Below are 15,323 nucleotides of genomic sequence, written 5' to 3' on the forward strand. Positions count from 1 at the left end.
GTTAGGTGATGTAATAATGCTGATATAAAACAAACGGTGCAAACACAAACATTAAACGCCATTGACAATAAAGAGACAATATGACGTAATGAGGCACATTATGACATAATTTTCATTCATCAATGGCGTTTACAAAACAAACATTGAACTAGAAAGGTCGCAATTTAAAAAAATTGCAAAGTGTGATTGCCGCAGTGGCTTACATATGCCCCTCCCACTAATAATATTGCCATATTACAATGTTGCATCACCCCTGCGATCATGCGTAAGTAATTCGGAGGGTATTTATCCCCCAAAAATCATGTTTTTGCGACAAACGGTTAAATTTTTCGCATTTGCGACCTACGGTTCAAGAGTTATAAGCCAAAACGTAAAGTGGGCTGTTATAGCGCCACCATGAGGCCGACCGATAACATTATAAGTTAATTAATTTTAGTAATTATTATGAACCTCCCCTCCAAGTTGTGTAACTATAGCCCTTACAGTCTCCGAGGAAAAAATACTTGAATGTTATTTTTCGCACTTTCCCATTCATGTCAATGGGGAAATTTAAATCACTAATAAATTCATATCAATTAAACTATAGAACATTTCTCTTAACAAAATACAAGCACACCATTCCCGATGAAGCCGGTCAATTTGAGATATGGCTCAAGTGCGTACAGTCAAAACTGTGGAGGAGTAGTAGTTTGAAATGTAGGGTTACTCTAGAAAGAATAAAGTGTTCCAATTGCAATAGTCTGGTTGCAACCACACTAACTAAAGACAAACATTAAACCTGTGTATAGGAGGGGCTGCCCCTCAAAAATATATATAGCAAAAGTAGCAGATCTATAAGCTTTTGATAATGTTGTGTGACACTGGGGTAAGATAAGGGCATTCATTCACAAAAAACATTAAAATGTATAAGAGGTTTATAAGAGGATTCTGCTGTCGGGGTCAGGTCAGATACTTGCTGTATCTTGGAGCCTTGGTTCCTGTCCGGTGGGTTGACCTTTCAACTTGTCATGATTCTGTATCATTTCTTTCCCCCACTATCACAGCGATTCCCAACCGGTGGGGCGGGACCCACTGGTGGGCCATGAGGGTATTAAGAATTTACATGATGTTATTTCTTATTACTGAAAATGCCGATAAATACCTAAAGGGATATTTCACTTTCAACCATGTTTGGGGTCATTTTAAAATCTCTGGCTTTTGTGTTTCACTCCAGACAGTTTTTAAGTTGCTTGATTCAGTATTTAGACATTTCGATAATCGATTAACATGCACCGACTTCCTATATAAACCCATTGTGACTTCTAATGCAAAAAAATCACACCCGTGTGAACTGAGTGGTGTAAGGTCTTATATAGACTGATCAACTGTGGTCTGACGTAATGTCTGACGTAATGAAATCACACCCGTGTGAACTGGGTGACCGGTACGAACAGACAGACAGACAGACAGACAGACACGTAAACTAACAAAGCCAGTCGTAGGAGTGGTTTACACCACTCAAAAATGAAATAAATAAATGAATAAGGTAATTAGAAGGACAATATCATTCACAACTACAAATGCACTCTGTCAAACTTAATTGTGCTGCCTTGCACACAAGTACTGCTACTAACTAGAAAGGTCGCAATTTTAAAAAATTGCAAAGTGTGGTTGCCGCAGTGGCTTACATATGCCCCTCCCACTGATATTGCCAGCCAATTACAATGTCACGTCACCCCTGCGATCATGCGTAAGTAATTCGGAGGGGATCTATCCCCCAAAAATCATGTTTTTGCGACAAACGGTTACATTTCTCGCATTTGCGGCGCCCCCTATGGATGTAAATGGAATTGCTTTTGGTACTTGGTTGATTGAACCACCCGCGACATGTGATTCAAATTTGGGATGGATTGGACATTTTGTTCGTGATTTATAGCATTTTTTGTAAAATAGGCCCCTCCTACTATCTTCGGACGACGATTACGGCCGAACGATACGCACTACCAAAATTCTGCAGTTGGCGTTTTAATCGGATGGGTCCCGAGATCATGTGTGCCGATTTGTGTGAGATTTGGACAAAATCTGTAGGAGGAGGAACAAAAAGTGTGTTTTGGAGAAAATTCAAAATGGCGGAAAATCTATCATGACGCAAATGGGCGTGGCCTATATGGGGAGATGCGTCATGACCCAAGGAAGTCAGGGAAAAGATATTTTGCCAAAACGTAAAGTGGGCTGTTATAGCGCCACCATGAGGCCGACCGATAACAGTATAAGTTGATTAATTTTAGTAATTATTATGAACCTACCCTCCAAGTTTTGTAACTATAGTGCTTACAGTCTCTGAGGAAAAAATACTTGAATGTGAGAAAATGCGAAAAATCGCATTTTCCCATTCATGTCAATGGGGAAATTTTATTCACTAATAAATTAATATCAATTAAACTATACAACATTTCTCTTAAAGAAATACAAGCACATCCTTCCCGATGAAGCCGGTCAATTTGAGATATGGCTCAAGTGCGTACAGTCAAAACTGTGGGAGGAGTAGTGATACAAAGTTTAGGGTTACTCCAGTAAATGAAAGTATAAAGTGTTACAATTACAATAGTCTGGTTGCCCTTTAGGGCAACCACAATAATAAAAAATTGCAAAGTGTGGTTGCCGCAGTGGCTTACATATGCCCCTCCCACTGATATTGCCAGCCAATTACAATGTCACGTCACCCCTGCGATCATGCGTAAGTAATTCGGAGGGGATCTATCCCCCAAAAATCATGTTTTTGCGACAAACGGTTACATTTCTCGCATTTGCGGCGCCCCCTATGGATGAAAATGGAATTGCTTTTGGTACTTGGTTGATTGAACCACCCGCGACATGTGATTCAAATTTGGGATGGATTGGACATTTTGTTCGTGATTTATGGCATTTTTTGTAAAATAGGCCCCTCCTACTATCTTCGGACGACGATTGCGGCCGAACGATACGCACTACCAAAATTCTGCAGTTGGCGTTTTAATCGGATGGGTCCCGAGATCATGTGTGCCGATTTGTGTGAGATTTGGACAAAATCTGTAGGAGGAGGAACAAAAAGTGTGTTTTGGAGAAAATTCAAAATGGCGGAAAATCTATCATGACGCAAATGGGCGTGGCCTATATGGGGAGATGCGTCATGACCCAAGGAAGTCAGGGAAAAAATATTTTGCCAAAACGTAAAGTGGGCTGTTATAGCGCCACCATGAGGCCGACCGATAACAGTATAAGTTGATTAATTTTAGTAATTATTATGAACCTACCCTCCAAGTTTTGTAACTATAGTGCTTACAGTCTCTGAGGAAAAAATACTTGAATGTGAGAAAATGCGAAAAATCGCATTTTCCCATTCATGTCAATGGGGAAATTTTATTCACTAATAAATTAATATCAATTAAACTATACAACATTTCTCTTAAAGAAATACAAGCACATCCTTCCCGATGAAGCCGGTCAATTTGAGATATGGCTCAAGTGCGTACAGTCAAAACTGTGGGAGGAGTAGTGATACAAAGTTTAGGGTTACTCCAGTAAATGAAAGTATAAAGTGTTACAATTACAATAGTCTGGTTGCCCTTTAGGGCAACCACACTAATAATGTCTATTACAACTGCTGTTCTAAATCCTTAAGTTTAGACCCATACAGTATACATACATCCAAGATGTACCTCAGTAAAAGTAGAAAAGTATTAGCATCAAAATATACTAAAATACCAAAAGTAAAAGTAGTCCCATTGTGTCCCATTTCAGTTTTAAAATGTATGCAAAACAATCACACTTGTGTGAAGTGAGGGGCACTCTTATCATCATACATCATCACATTCCATGCTCAGCTAATCAAATCATCACATTCCGTGGTACACAGACATACAAAGCTAGGTTGCTTTTACTTTGTAGGCCGCCCTATATAAACGCATCAAATGAAAAAATATAACCTCATATATAGCCTCCTGACACATCGAGTTGTGTCACACTGCACCAGCAGCTACAAGTGTTGCTAGTTTTGTGATAATAATCAAAATCTACTAGTAAAAGTTTTCAAATAATTGTAGTGGAGAAGTAAAAGTATTGACAATTGGAAATGCTCAAGTAATGTAACAAATACGTCAAAAGTGTATAGGGTGTACCAAAATCTCCTGGAGGGGGCGTCAACATATGTGTCACGTGGTAGCGGCCGCCATACTTGCTGGCTTGTCTGGTTTGTTTACATTGAGCGATTATCCGTGTGCTTGTATACGTTCTTTTTTTAAACTGACCTCACAATGGTGCAGACTTGCTCAGTAAATAAGTGCCACAGCAGGTCACGTCGAGGAAATGAGCCAGAAAACGGAATTAGATGTTCAGCTTTCCAGCATGGAGACAGCATCAAGGAACCCAGATTGACGAGTTTACAAAAAGACGTAGAATGGCTTGGATCGGCGCACGGGCGCAGAGACATAATGTTCAACAAAGTATCTAAGCACAGCCGTGTTTGTTAACAACATTTTCCTTGTCCTTGTAATGTATTTGGACCCGACGTTCTTTCTATCCACCCTGGTGTTGGTTCACTATGTTGTCGCCAAGAACGAGCTTTATATTTACAAATACATACCACCGTCACTCTATTCTGAGTGATGTGGGCTAGAATTTAATGCCCATGAGAGGGCCGTCCCAAGCTTTTCAGACGCCGCCTCCCTCTTGGTGACGTACACGTTCTCACACGCTATACTTACAGTCACTGGAAGGGGGTGTGTCTCATTAAGTGAATGTCATATATCTAAATTAAGATTAATAAAGACCCCAAACATGTTTGAAATATCCCTTTAACCCATAAAAAAATGTGAAAGCATTGTCATAGATTTTTTTGGTTGACTATTAAAAATCACACCTGTGTAAAGTGAGGTGCGCTCTTATCTTACAACATCGAGGAGGGAATTCTAACTCATGTTGCTATGATTAGGTGATGTAATGATGATGTAAAACAAACGGTGACAGAACAAACATTAAATTCTCTTTATTGTTAATGGCGTTTTTAAAACAAACATTAAACCTGTATATATTTTGTGCATCCCAAATTAGCATTTTGGGATGCACACAATTTCGAAGTCACAGAACACTGGAGAACGGAGTGAGGAGGCGGCAGGAATTAAGGTATTGTAGTTTAGCGTATGCGTAGCAGCGTAGGCTATGCATGTACACTATATGTCGCCTGGCTCACTACATAGTCCCACTGGTCCTATGGACCATGCTGCTGCAGGCTCTTACTCCCGAGATAGGACCTCTTGAGTTAGACTATGCAGTGAGGACAGTCCCCGGTGATGGTGGTTGTAAGGGGGGACTGTGGCTCAGGAGGTAGAGCAGGTCGTCCAATGATCCATGGGTCGGCGGTTCGAATCCCGGCTCCTCCTGTCTACATGTCGAAGTGTCCTTGGGCAAGACACTGAACCCCAAATTGCTCCCGATGTGCTGGTTGGTACCTTGCATGGCTTCCGCCGCAATCGGTGTATGAATGGGTGAATGTAATGCACAATCTATGTAAAGCGCCTTGGATAAAGGCGCTATATAAATGCACCATTTACCATTTAAGACCTCCACAGAGTCCACATGTTGCAATACTGTGTCAGGCAGACAGTCGTGTTCCTACTGTATGTATACTGGTCCCAAATGGACCTCCTGCTAGCTCCTATGCCCGAGATAGGAGCTTAATAGTGGGCATAGTGAAGACTGAGGAGGGTCAGCCCCCTCGTTAGTGGAGGATATAAGACCTCCGGTGCATGATTGTGTGTCAGGCAGACAGGGGTGTCCCTATTTCGGACTGGCTCACAGGGGGGCCCCCAGTGACCATCATTATGGCTCAGAGTGTCCTCTCCCCTCTCCAGAACAGCCACAAATATGCAAAAAGTGAAAAGAATCACACTTGTATGAAGTGAGGGGCGCCCACTGTATTTATATCGGCCACATGCCATCTTACGTTGTCATTTAGTGTACCCTAAACAAACATTAAAGTCCATAGACTTGGCTGGCAAGAGTAACACATGGTAATACATCAAATACATAAAAAATAGTAATCAAGAATCATAAGTAGGCCTAAGCTAAGAACCTAACATCCGTCTAACAGTAGAATATCTGTACAATGAAACTATGAATATACGCTATAGTGCTATGTCTACATAAAATGCTATCTAAATTACATAAATTGAGCCTTTGAATACGCCTGTAAGGTCGTCGAAGGCTGGCTAGGGCAAGTGTTATGGCACGTGCTACGGGCTAAGATGGAGTTTGAAGAGTTGGGTTTTCAGACTACGGCGGAAGATTGGGAGTGAGTCTATACAGTTCTGATTGCAATAGGAAATTCATGTCATAGTTTTGGAGCCAGAAGTGAGAAGAGCCTGGGACGTGTGGAGCGTTGTCCCAGCGTTTTAATTAATGTTCTGCCAGATTACCTGTGTTGGCTGATCTCAATGCGTGGGGTGGTTTGTATAGGGTGAGGGTCCGGTCATACGTTTGGTTGCTTTGAAGGCCAGCATCAGAGTTTTGTATTCTGTGCGGGTAGCAACTGGGAGCCAATGGAGGGAGCGGAGAAGGGGGAGACATGAGAATTTTGGCTGGTTGAGACCAAGCGTGCTGCGGCATTACGGATAATGTATGCAGAAAGCAATGCTTGTTTGTCTGATAGCAGCAGGGGTACAGCAGGGAGGTTAGATTGGGATTTTATGTGGTGACCGAGACTGGAGCCCAGGGCTCAGGGTTATTGCCACCAGTACCAAACACAAAGTACATGTGAAATTAATTTTGCACTAAAACCCCACACAACTACAGTCTCGGGAATAAGATGTCTGTGACAAGCAAATCTAAACCCTTTCCACGCCACACTCCACCACCATCCCAGCGTGGTCACCAACTAGATAAATGTCGTGATAGCTCTGTACTGACTAGCACACCCTCTATAGGCCCATAATGGGCCATTCCTCTCCACTGTATCCCCACTGAGGAGTTCATCTTCCCCATAGCAGACCATAGCAAAGTGGCTATTTTTTTCCTACTGCGTGTGGCGCAAAGACACTACATTTTGTGAGCTTGTAGATCACCTTTTCACAATGTTTGTCCCAGCAACCCCCAGTTTGGGAACCTTGGACTTATTATTATTATTATTATTTTGCCAAACACCTTTACAAACAAGACATTTCTTCCAAGAAATATTCCCAGGTTCACTTGGCTTTTACAAATGTCACAGTACCACCCAGTAATAATGAATGTATTCCCTATTGGTATGGTATCAAAAGAGATCTGGAAGCTTCAACAGAATGTGAATTATGTGTATAGGTGATGAATTCACCAATCCTGGGCATTGCAGCATATAGAAAAGGGAAAAAGTACACTGTTATAATCTTATAACCAATTGCTTTAATATATAATTATATAATAATATATAATAATTGCTTGACTATAATTTATATATGCTAATTGGATTCATAGATCACCAAAACATGGGGTTAGGCACGAAAATTACTCGTCTACCGTGAATAATGAAGGAGTAATGGTCTTTTAAGGAACTGGTGGCGGCCATCTTGGAAATCTGACCTTTCGCATGGTCAAACTTCGGTAAACCTTTAGTATGTTATTAAGGACACCCAATACTACAAAAAACAGTTGAGAAACCTTCTGTTACAATGTTTTGTACCGCCTAATCATCCGCCTCATCCCCCGCATCATCCTCATCGTCTTTGGGTAGGAAGGAGGCTTGCCAATCTAGCAGAGTATCGGCCTGTTTCTCTACCAATTCCAGGTAGTTCAGGAGATTGTCGTCGTCGATCCCTCCAGAGCCGGAATTGTCCAAACTCTCCTTTTCCTTCATTGCAATATTAGTCAATATGCTTTTCACCAGGTCTTTGATCTGCGCCATGGTGGCATTTGTGCTGTTTAGCACACGCAAAGTATCTTCTATTTTAGTGTCCAAATCTTTCTGTTTGACATCCGTCTCTCTCATCATGTCCCGGTGCAGCGCTTGCAGATGTATGTCCTCGAGTTTCATCCTCACAATCTCCTTTTCCATCTCCTTTATGTGAATCCTCAGTCCCTCCGTCTGGTCGTTTTGATTGCTTATGGTGTCGACGAGCTCGTGGTTAATTCTCTCGCCTTCCACGTACCTGTCGACCACCATGTCCAGGCTCATGTCAAACTCCCCCGTCACCGCCTTGATTCTCAGAAACACCGCATGTAGCGTTTCCACAGACTCTCCCCCGGCCTCGACATAGCTTTTCTCCTCCGCGTCGGGATCGTTCCTCTGGTGGCACTTGGTGGTCGTGAACTCCCAGAGGCGCTGCCGACGTGCGAGAACCAGTCGCAGTTCCTCCCTCTCTGCGTCGTACTGGGTTAGCTCCCCGCCGTCTTTCTCCCTCATCCTGGTCATCTTCCGCAGAGTCTCAACCCTGGCATCGTATGCAGCGTTGGTCGCATTGATCACGTCCATCACCTCCTTGCGGATGGCCTGCAGCTCCTGCTCTAGCTTGTGGTAAAATTCCTGGAAATCGAGGCGCTCCTTGTGCAAGACGTCAAGCTCATTTCTCAGATGGTCGTTTTTCGTCATCTGACAAGTGAAGTACGACAGGGCTACATCCAGCCTGTCATCTAGGGTCCGTATGTCCTTCTCAGTCAGCCAGGCTTGGGACTTCTGTTTATCACTTGTGTGGGCTTTCTTTTTTAGAGTCTTCAAAATGCTGGTGATGTCTTTCTCCAGCTCTGTCTGGCATTGTCTCTCTCTCTCAAGACCGCCATCTATTTCGCCGATCTCCAGTAGGAGGCAGAGGCGCTGGGCGTGCTTCGTGTCCTGCTCATTCTCGGATGCGAAAATACTTTGCTGAATATCATTCTGCAGTCTGTGCAGCTTGTCTATCTCCTGTTGTTGTTTGAGAATGTCCACCTGGCCATGGGTGTCGTGCAGTTGTTTCTTCCGCCGTTCTCTTTTCAGGATCCTGAAATCTCTATGGAGCTTTTTCAGGGTTCTATCACTGTTGTGAGAACCCACGGTTGAGCTGTCACCACGCATGGCTTCGTAAATCTTCGGTATGTAAATAAAACTTTATATGTGGCTCACCGGAAAGAATACCCAATGAGCCTTATATCAATATAATGTATGGTATGGAGTGACGTCATCAGCCGTGCCGACAATCCTGTCTGGGAACACGTTGCCATGGCAATTATTTTTGCTTTCTTGAGAAATCGATGTCCATCGATCAACATTTAAATGCTCAATAACGGAGTCACAAAATTAACTAAAAATATGTGGGAAGGGCAAGGATGTGGTGTTTTGCATTAGAGATTACTTCTGTTTCTGGAAATCTGTTTTTTAAGATCTGCCTTTTAGTGCCTAGTGTACCTGCTCAGTCGGTTAAAAACGTTACGTTTTAGCTTTGGTGATTTTGAAAGATTTAAAAAGATATACCAGTGATATACTTACATTTGACTATAATTGCACACAGAGTACATGCTGTTCAAAATCAGCTCCAAATATACTATTTAACATTCAGTGGCAAAGGGCCAATGGGAAATCTTGAACATTGCCTATTTAAGGGCCCTAGTATGACCTTATGTTTTGTTTCATTTTAAAGGAAGGAACATATCTAGCTAGCCTCACTACCAGTTGGTGTCCTTTCCTGTGACACAATGGTATCTCAGTTGTTCTATTGACAATGCCTCAGCCAATGACATTGCTAGGTTGGAACTAACTCTGACGTCACTGCTGCAAATATAAACTGAATATAAATGTCGGATTAATCATGTATGAAATGTATTTGTTATTCAGTGGAATAGGAACGGAGTGTTTATACACAACATTCCATCTGCTGACTACGAAATGGTGCAATTGCATCTGAAACGAGAGGATGAAAGCCAATTTCTATTCAACACCAAGGTGGATGTCCCCCTGGAGGCCCTGATCCAGCAAATCACATCCATTTACAACGGGAGACTCAAAGTGGACAGGATATGTTCAGAGATCCCAGAGCTGTCGGACCACGGTATCACACTTCCCCCCAACATGCAGGGCTTGACCCATGAACAGATTGTGGACCTGAAACTGAGGGACGAATGGCAGGACAAGTGCCTCCCCAGTGGAGGTCCAGTGTTGAGGAGGGACAAGATGGGAAAGAGGAATGGACGTGGTCCAAATGAGAAGATGAAAGAGGTCCTGTTGAAAACAATGGAAGCCGCAAAGGCACTGATCTCAAAGAACCACGTGCTGGCCAATGTCTACGTTACCACGGAGATAGTGAAGGAAGCCTTGGACCAGCTGAGGGGTGCAGTCACAATTGTTTACCCCACGGGGCTGCCTCCCCACGACCCAATCAGGATGGAGTTTGAGAACCGGGAAGAGCTTTCGGGGGCCCAGGCCTCCCTGCAGGTGATCACGGAGGACGAGTGTCAGCTGTGGTGGGCTGGCAAGGAGTTGCAGAGTGGAAGAAAGCTACAGGATTACATCGGCAGAAATGAGAAGTCCAAGATTGTCATCAAAATCCAAAAGAGTGGCCGAGGAGCGCCGGCGAGAGAGCCCGTGATCACAGAAGAACAGAAGAAAGAATTAATTCTACACAATTACAGGAGACGGCAGGAGCTGACTAAATTGGAGGTGGCTGATGACGACAGCCATCTGGAGTCTGAGTGGTCCGACACACAGGCTCTGAAGAGACAGTTTCAGGGTCTCACCGACATCCGATGGGGGCCTAGATAGAACACACACACACACACACACACACACACACACAGGTTCAGGTTTGAGCTGCATGCTAATCAGAAGTTCACTGTCCTTTGGAGATACAAAGGTCTCAGCCCTAATGTGTGACTTCCTCTCTGTCTGCAGATGCCAATGAGAGCCTGGATGGATGATTCCTTTACAGAGGGTTCTTTCGAGTGGTTCAGCAAGCTAGACCAAGGATTTCAGGTCTGAACTCTATATAGTGCCAGACTGCGAGTCTATGTAGTCTGAATATGTACCTAAATAAATTAAATTAACGTGTTTTAGTTATGGCACTGCTAAGGAAGGGATGATTGGGATTGGGGCTGTCACTATTATCATTTAATAATCCATGAAATGTCTTTAAAGCATCTAGAGGATATGACTGGCACCTGCTTTCTTTTGTCTTTCCAGGACAGTGTTTGCTACCTGTTTTGTCTGATAATTATTATTATTATTAATCGTAGTAGTATTTTATATGTCATGCTGTAGATAATAGCATCCAGTATTATTAATGGTCCAAATTCCACTGTTTTTCAGTTTCACTACCCAGCTGCCACTGTGGTCCAGATGCGCTTCCTGAGGCTTCACAGTAACACTGCCATCCAGAAGATGACCTACTCCTGCCACCCAGGGCATATACTAGGCCAGATAGACAGAGATGTCAAATTCCTGGCAGATACAAGGACGCAAAGTTACTTGGGAGCGCTTAAAGACTGTGTGGTACGTTTTGTTTTGTTTTGTACCTGCATGCACCAGGCATCCCATTTTGGCTTAATTGTGAAGGGGTCAGATGGGTGGGCCGCTTTTGAGATTTTCAAGTGGGCCCTGATCTAGAAAAGGTTGAGAACCACTCTATAGGATGTGATGTCACTGTAGATAAAAGAACAGGGACGCTAATAGGGTTGAAGTGGTTAGCTACTTTTTCATAATGATTATGTTCAATTTAATTTAAAATCTAAAACACAATCTAAATAATTGTGTTTCCTATGTGCCAGCCTGGAGAAGACACACAACCTGGTCCACGGGAGTCCGTGTTTGAGTTTGAGGATCTCCAACTGCTTCCTGTGAGAGACGTGGCGGTAATGGGAGGCGGAAACTTCACACACCAGTTTGGCTTCACCATCGGCCCAGTCTGTTTCAGCTAAGGAGTGGAGAGAAATGGTATTCACATCCAGAATACCATTTCTGTCGGGCAGAAACCTCTTATTTCCAAATGCTAACTTTTAATGTTTTTTTGTAAATTAACGCCCTACTTGATCATACTACAGTGTCACACAAAGCATCAAAAGTAGCAGGTCCACAAGCTCAAAACACGTTGTGAATCTACTCGTTTTGAGCTTGTAGATCTGCTACTTTTGCAATTTTCTTTTATTTGAATCCCAAAAAGGAACAGTTTTGGACATATGAGGTTTCCACCCGATGGAGGTGAAATGAGCCTATCCCCAGGAGCCGCCTCCTAAAACAAAATTGGAGACTTGAGCCTGATTTATACTTAGTCACATGATGGCTTCGCGGACTGAAAATATCCTATCTATAAGCTCACAACCCGTTGAATCCATGGCAGGTTGCAGGCTTACGGATTGGTTATTTTCGGCCCGTGGTGTCTTCTGGCAGAGCACAAATTAAGCATGAGTTAAAAGGAGTCTGTCCTCATTTTCTGAGGGCATTGCTATTAATTTCCTCCTATTGTGGAGATCATATTTCTCCACTCAACTCACTAGACACCAAAGGGTTCTTTCAGAATGACTATTTTCCCACAACCTCCCTTTTTTACGGACAATTAGTTTTGTTTACAGAGACCTTTAAATTATACTGAATAATAATTATAATAATAATACAAAAAGAAAATTTATGTTTTTTCTTATTTCTTTATATAACAGTTTATTTTCCATTTGATTTTCATACCACAGTGGTTTATAATGCTGTTTCGCCTACTGTTATAGCCATGGACATTTTAAATCAGGCCATTTTGGCCTCTCAACAACGTGTTCCCTTTTAGGGTCACAGCTGCAGTACAGAGTAAAATCATTAGTGTTCATTTTACTCTGTGAATGTAAAGATTGACCCTTTTGGACAGATCCATTTTTGAGGGGCGCCAGCCCCTCCTATGCCAAGCTTTGTGTGTTTGCGTGAATCATAGCGATAATTTGATTGGCTGATCACCCCATAGCAATGATTTGATTGGCTGAGCAAAGTACATATTGAGTGCAAGTGAGGGCAGAAAAGTGAAGACGCAAATTGCGATTGCCTGGAACGTGATGATGTGTATATATGATGACGAGTGCCCCTCACTTCACATGGTGTGATTTTTATTATTCATTTCTCACCGTAGTATCCTCAGGGTTAACTGTGGATTTGACTGTATTCTGCTATCCCAATGACCACACCAATAAACATCACCTGAGGTGTTTGTTGTAAGACCACTGCTTACTGTAAGCGGGCCATGTTGTTTTTTGGGTGCTGATTAAGTTTCATTGCCAACCTTAATTAATTCCACATTAAAGCAATGAATGATGGCAGCCATTTGATCGTATACATACTTGAAAGCTGTTATTTTCATCATGTCTTCCGTTGTAGTTTTTAGGCAAAAGTAATATTTACTCAAATACATTATTACAGTTTCTTGTATGTCCTTCATGTCTCAGGTACGTATGGTAATATAAACATGGGCACTGATGCTGCTGTCTATATTGCATGTTTGTTTTGTTTAATGTTTAGTAGTGAAGCATTTTAAACAACAGCTTGATGGTCTCTTCTGGCATTTTTATCATCCAGGTTCCTACTACAGGAATCAAAAAGGGCCATTTTCTCACACAGAAATATATATTGTTTTTGTTTGTTTTTTGTTTCTGGATAGAGTGTAACAGTACTGAGAAACAATTTGCTGCATACAAATGAATGCTGGCACTCATAATCCCCTGTTTGGCCCTGCAGTGAAAAATACTAACATAAATTTGCTATCCCTTCCTGAACACATACTGTAGTAATGAGTAATGCTGCCTACTCCAGTTTCTGCTTTGTTCAATCTAAGAACTGTTTACGCAGTAGTGTGTAATGTGTTCATTGCATTTACACATATGTGGGTTGAATCACTTTCTCCAACAAATATTTCTCACCTCAAATGTTTTCATTTTGTTTTTGATGTTAAAGTTTCCTAGTAACTGAATCCAAAAGAAAGTATGCACATATCTAAAAAACTTTCAGATGTTGAACAAAAAGATACGTACAGGAGTAGTCCGCACACTGTTTTTGTAGCTCCCACAGGAAATTGTATTAAGGATGACAACGTTTCGACCCCTTATGGATCTTTGTCAGGTGTCATACCTGACGAAGACCCATAAGGGGTCGAAACGTTGTCACCCTTCTAAATAAAGTTTCCTAGTAAAACAGGCTGCTTGCGTCTCAGCCAATCACAGTCTCAGCTGACCGAGGGGCAGTGCAGAAGCATGTTTGTTACTGCATTGTCCATTTCTCACCTCTCACCTCAGATGTTTTCAGATACGTGTGTGTGTGTGTGTGTGTGTGTGTGTGTGTGTGTGTGTGTGTGTGTGTGTGTGTGTGTGTGTGTGTGTGTGTGTGTGTGTGTGTGTGTGTGTGTGTGTGTGTGTGTGTGTGTGTGTGTGTGTGTGTGCAATTAAGGCTTAACAACTGACTAATAAGAATACTCTGAGGGATTTTATGCATGTGGATGTCTTTCTTTTTTTGTAACATGATGCCAGAATTGTTAGGACTACACGTCTTTGATCAAGTCGAGGCATCTCAAATTAACCATGGTAAATGCTGCAATTAATTCATTTTCGTACTATATGTTTTAGAATTTTGATTTCTGATTATCATCATTCAATATGATTGCCTTAGCTGGCTGAGACTGATCATTGGTATTTTTTTTATATATACTGATGGTTTACTTGTTTTGTACAAATACCTTTTTGTGAAAATATGAAATATGCTGGCCATTTGCCCTGTGTGTGTGATCAATCCATCAGCCCATTCAGAAACGATTATCAGTTCAATAAAAAATAAAATAAAAAGCACATATCAGAATGCTGACTTGCTGAGTATTCATTTGCTTTTAGTGATCTTCAACCTACAGTACAATATGAAAAAGTTCAAATGCCAATCCAAAACAACTGCTATTTTTGAAAATGTGTGAAACTTTTGAAAATGCTAAAAAATATTCCAAAAAGATTGGGGGGAGGAAAGAAAATCCCTATGACATGCTGCTCAGGTGGGTAACTGATGTACTGTAGAGCATGATATAGCCTATTATATAGAGCAGTGCTTCCAAAACTTTTAGCCCATGACCCAAAAGATAAATAAGATAAGCTCACGCCGTGTTGTGAGCTTGTAGATCGACTATTTTCATTTTCAATTTTGTTTTCTAATTTAGGGAATGTATTTGTATTTTATTTATGACCGAAAACAAATTAATTCGTTTTCAACTCTTGAAAATGTGTGCTTTTTGTGTGGAAACTTATAGAAAATCTTTTAATTAAAATATAAAATGGGGGCGTGGCCATATGTGTCATGTGACACACCCACTCGTGACGTGAGTTCAAGTTGCTGCTGTCCCTAAGTGCTGTCCCCACTCCCTCCCCCCCCC

General features: G+C 41.9%; 2 protein-coding genes across 2 annotated transcripts in view; both read left to right on the forward strand.

Annotated features, from left to right (window-relative positions):
- Nucleotides 1-14,749, forward strand: part of LOC306940127 (uncharacterized protein) — a 180,806-nt gene extending 166,057 nt beyond the window's left edge. Inside the window, exons 67-70 of the mRNA XM_079525118.1 lie at nt 10,844-10,924; nt 11,258-11,440; nt 11,716-14,284; nt 14,360-14,749. Of these exons, the coding sequence (XP_079381244.1) occupies nt 10,844-10,924; nt 11,258-11,440; nt 11,716-11,865 (414 nt within the window). The 3' untranslated portion in view covers nt 11,866-14,284; nt 14,360-14,749. The remainder of the gene's footprint in view (nt 1-10,843; nt 10,925-11,257; nt 11,441-11,715; nt 14,285-14,359) is intronic.
- LOC306940129 (cilia- and flagella-associated protein 298-like) lies at nt 9,842-10,714 on the forward strand (the record flags this gene model as incomplete). The annotated part of the gene is made up of 1 exon (XM_079525121.1): nt 9,842-10,714. One exon carries the CDS (start codon nt 9,842-9,844, stop codon nt 10,712-10,714), a length of 873 nt encoding a protein of 290 aa, XP_079381247.1.
- Nucleotides 14,750-15,323: the final 574 nt, after the last annotated feature.

This window comes from Electrona antarctica (genome assembly GCF_951216825.1).
Source record: "Electrona antarctica genome assembly, chromosome: 16".
In the NCBI taxonomy this organism is placed as follows: domain Eukaryota; kingdom Metazoa; phylum Chordata; class Actinopteri; order Myctophiformes; family Myctophidae; genus Electrona; species Electrona antarctica.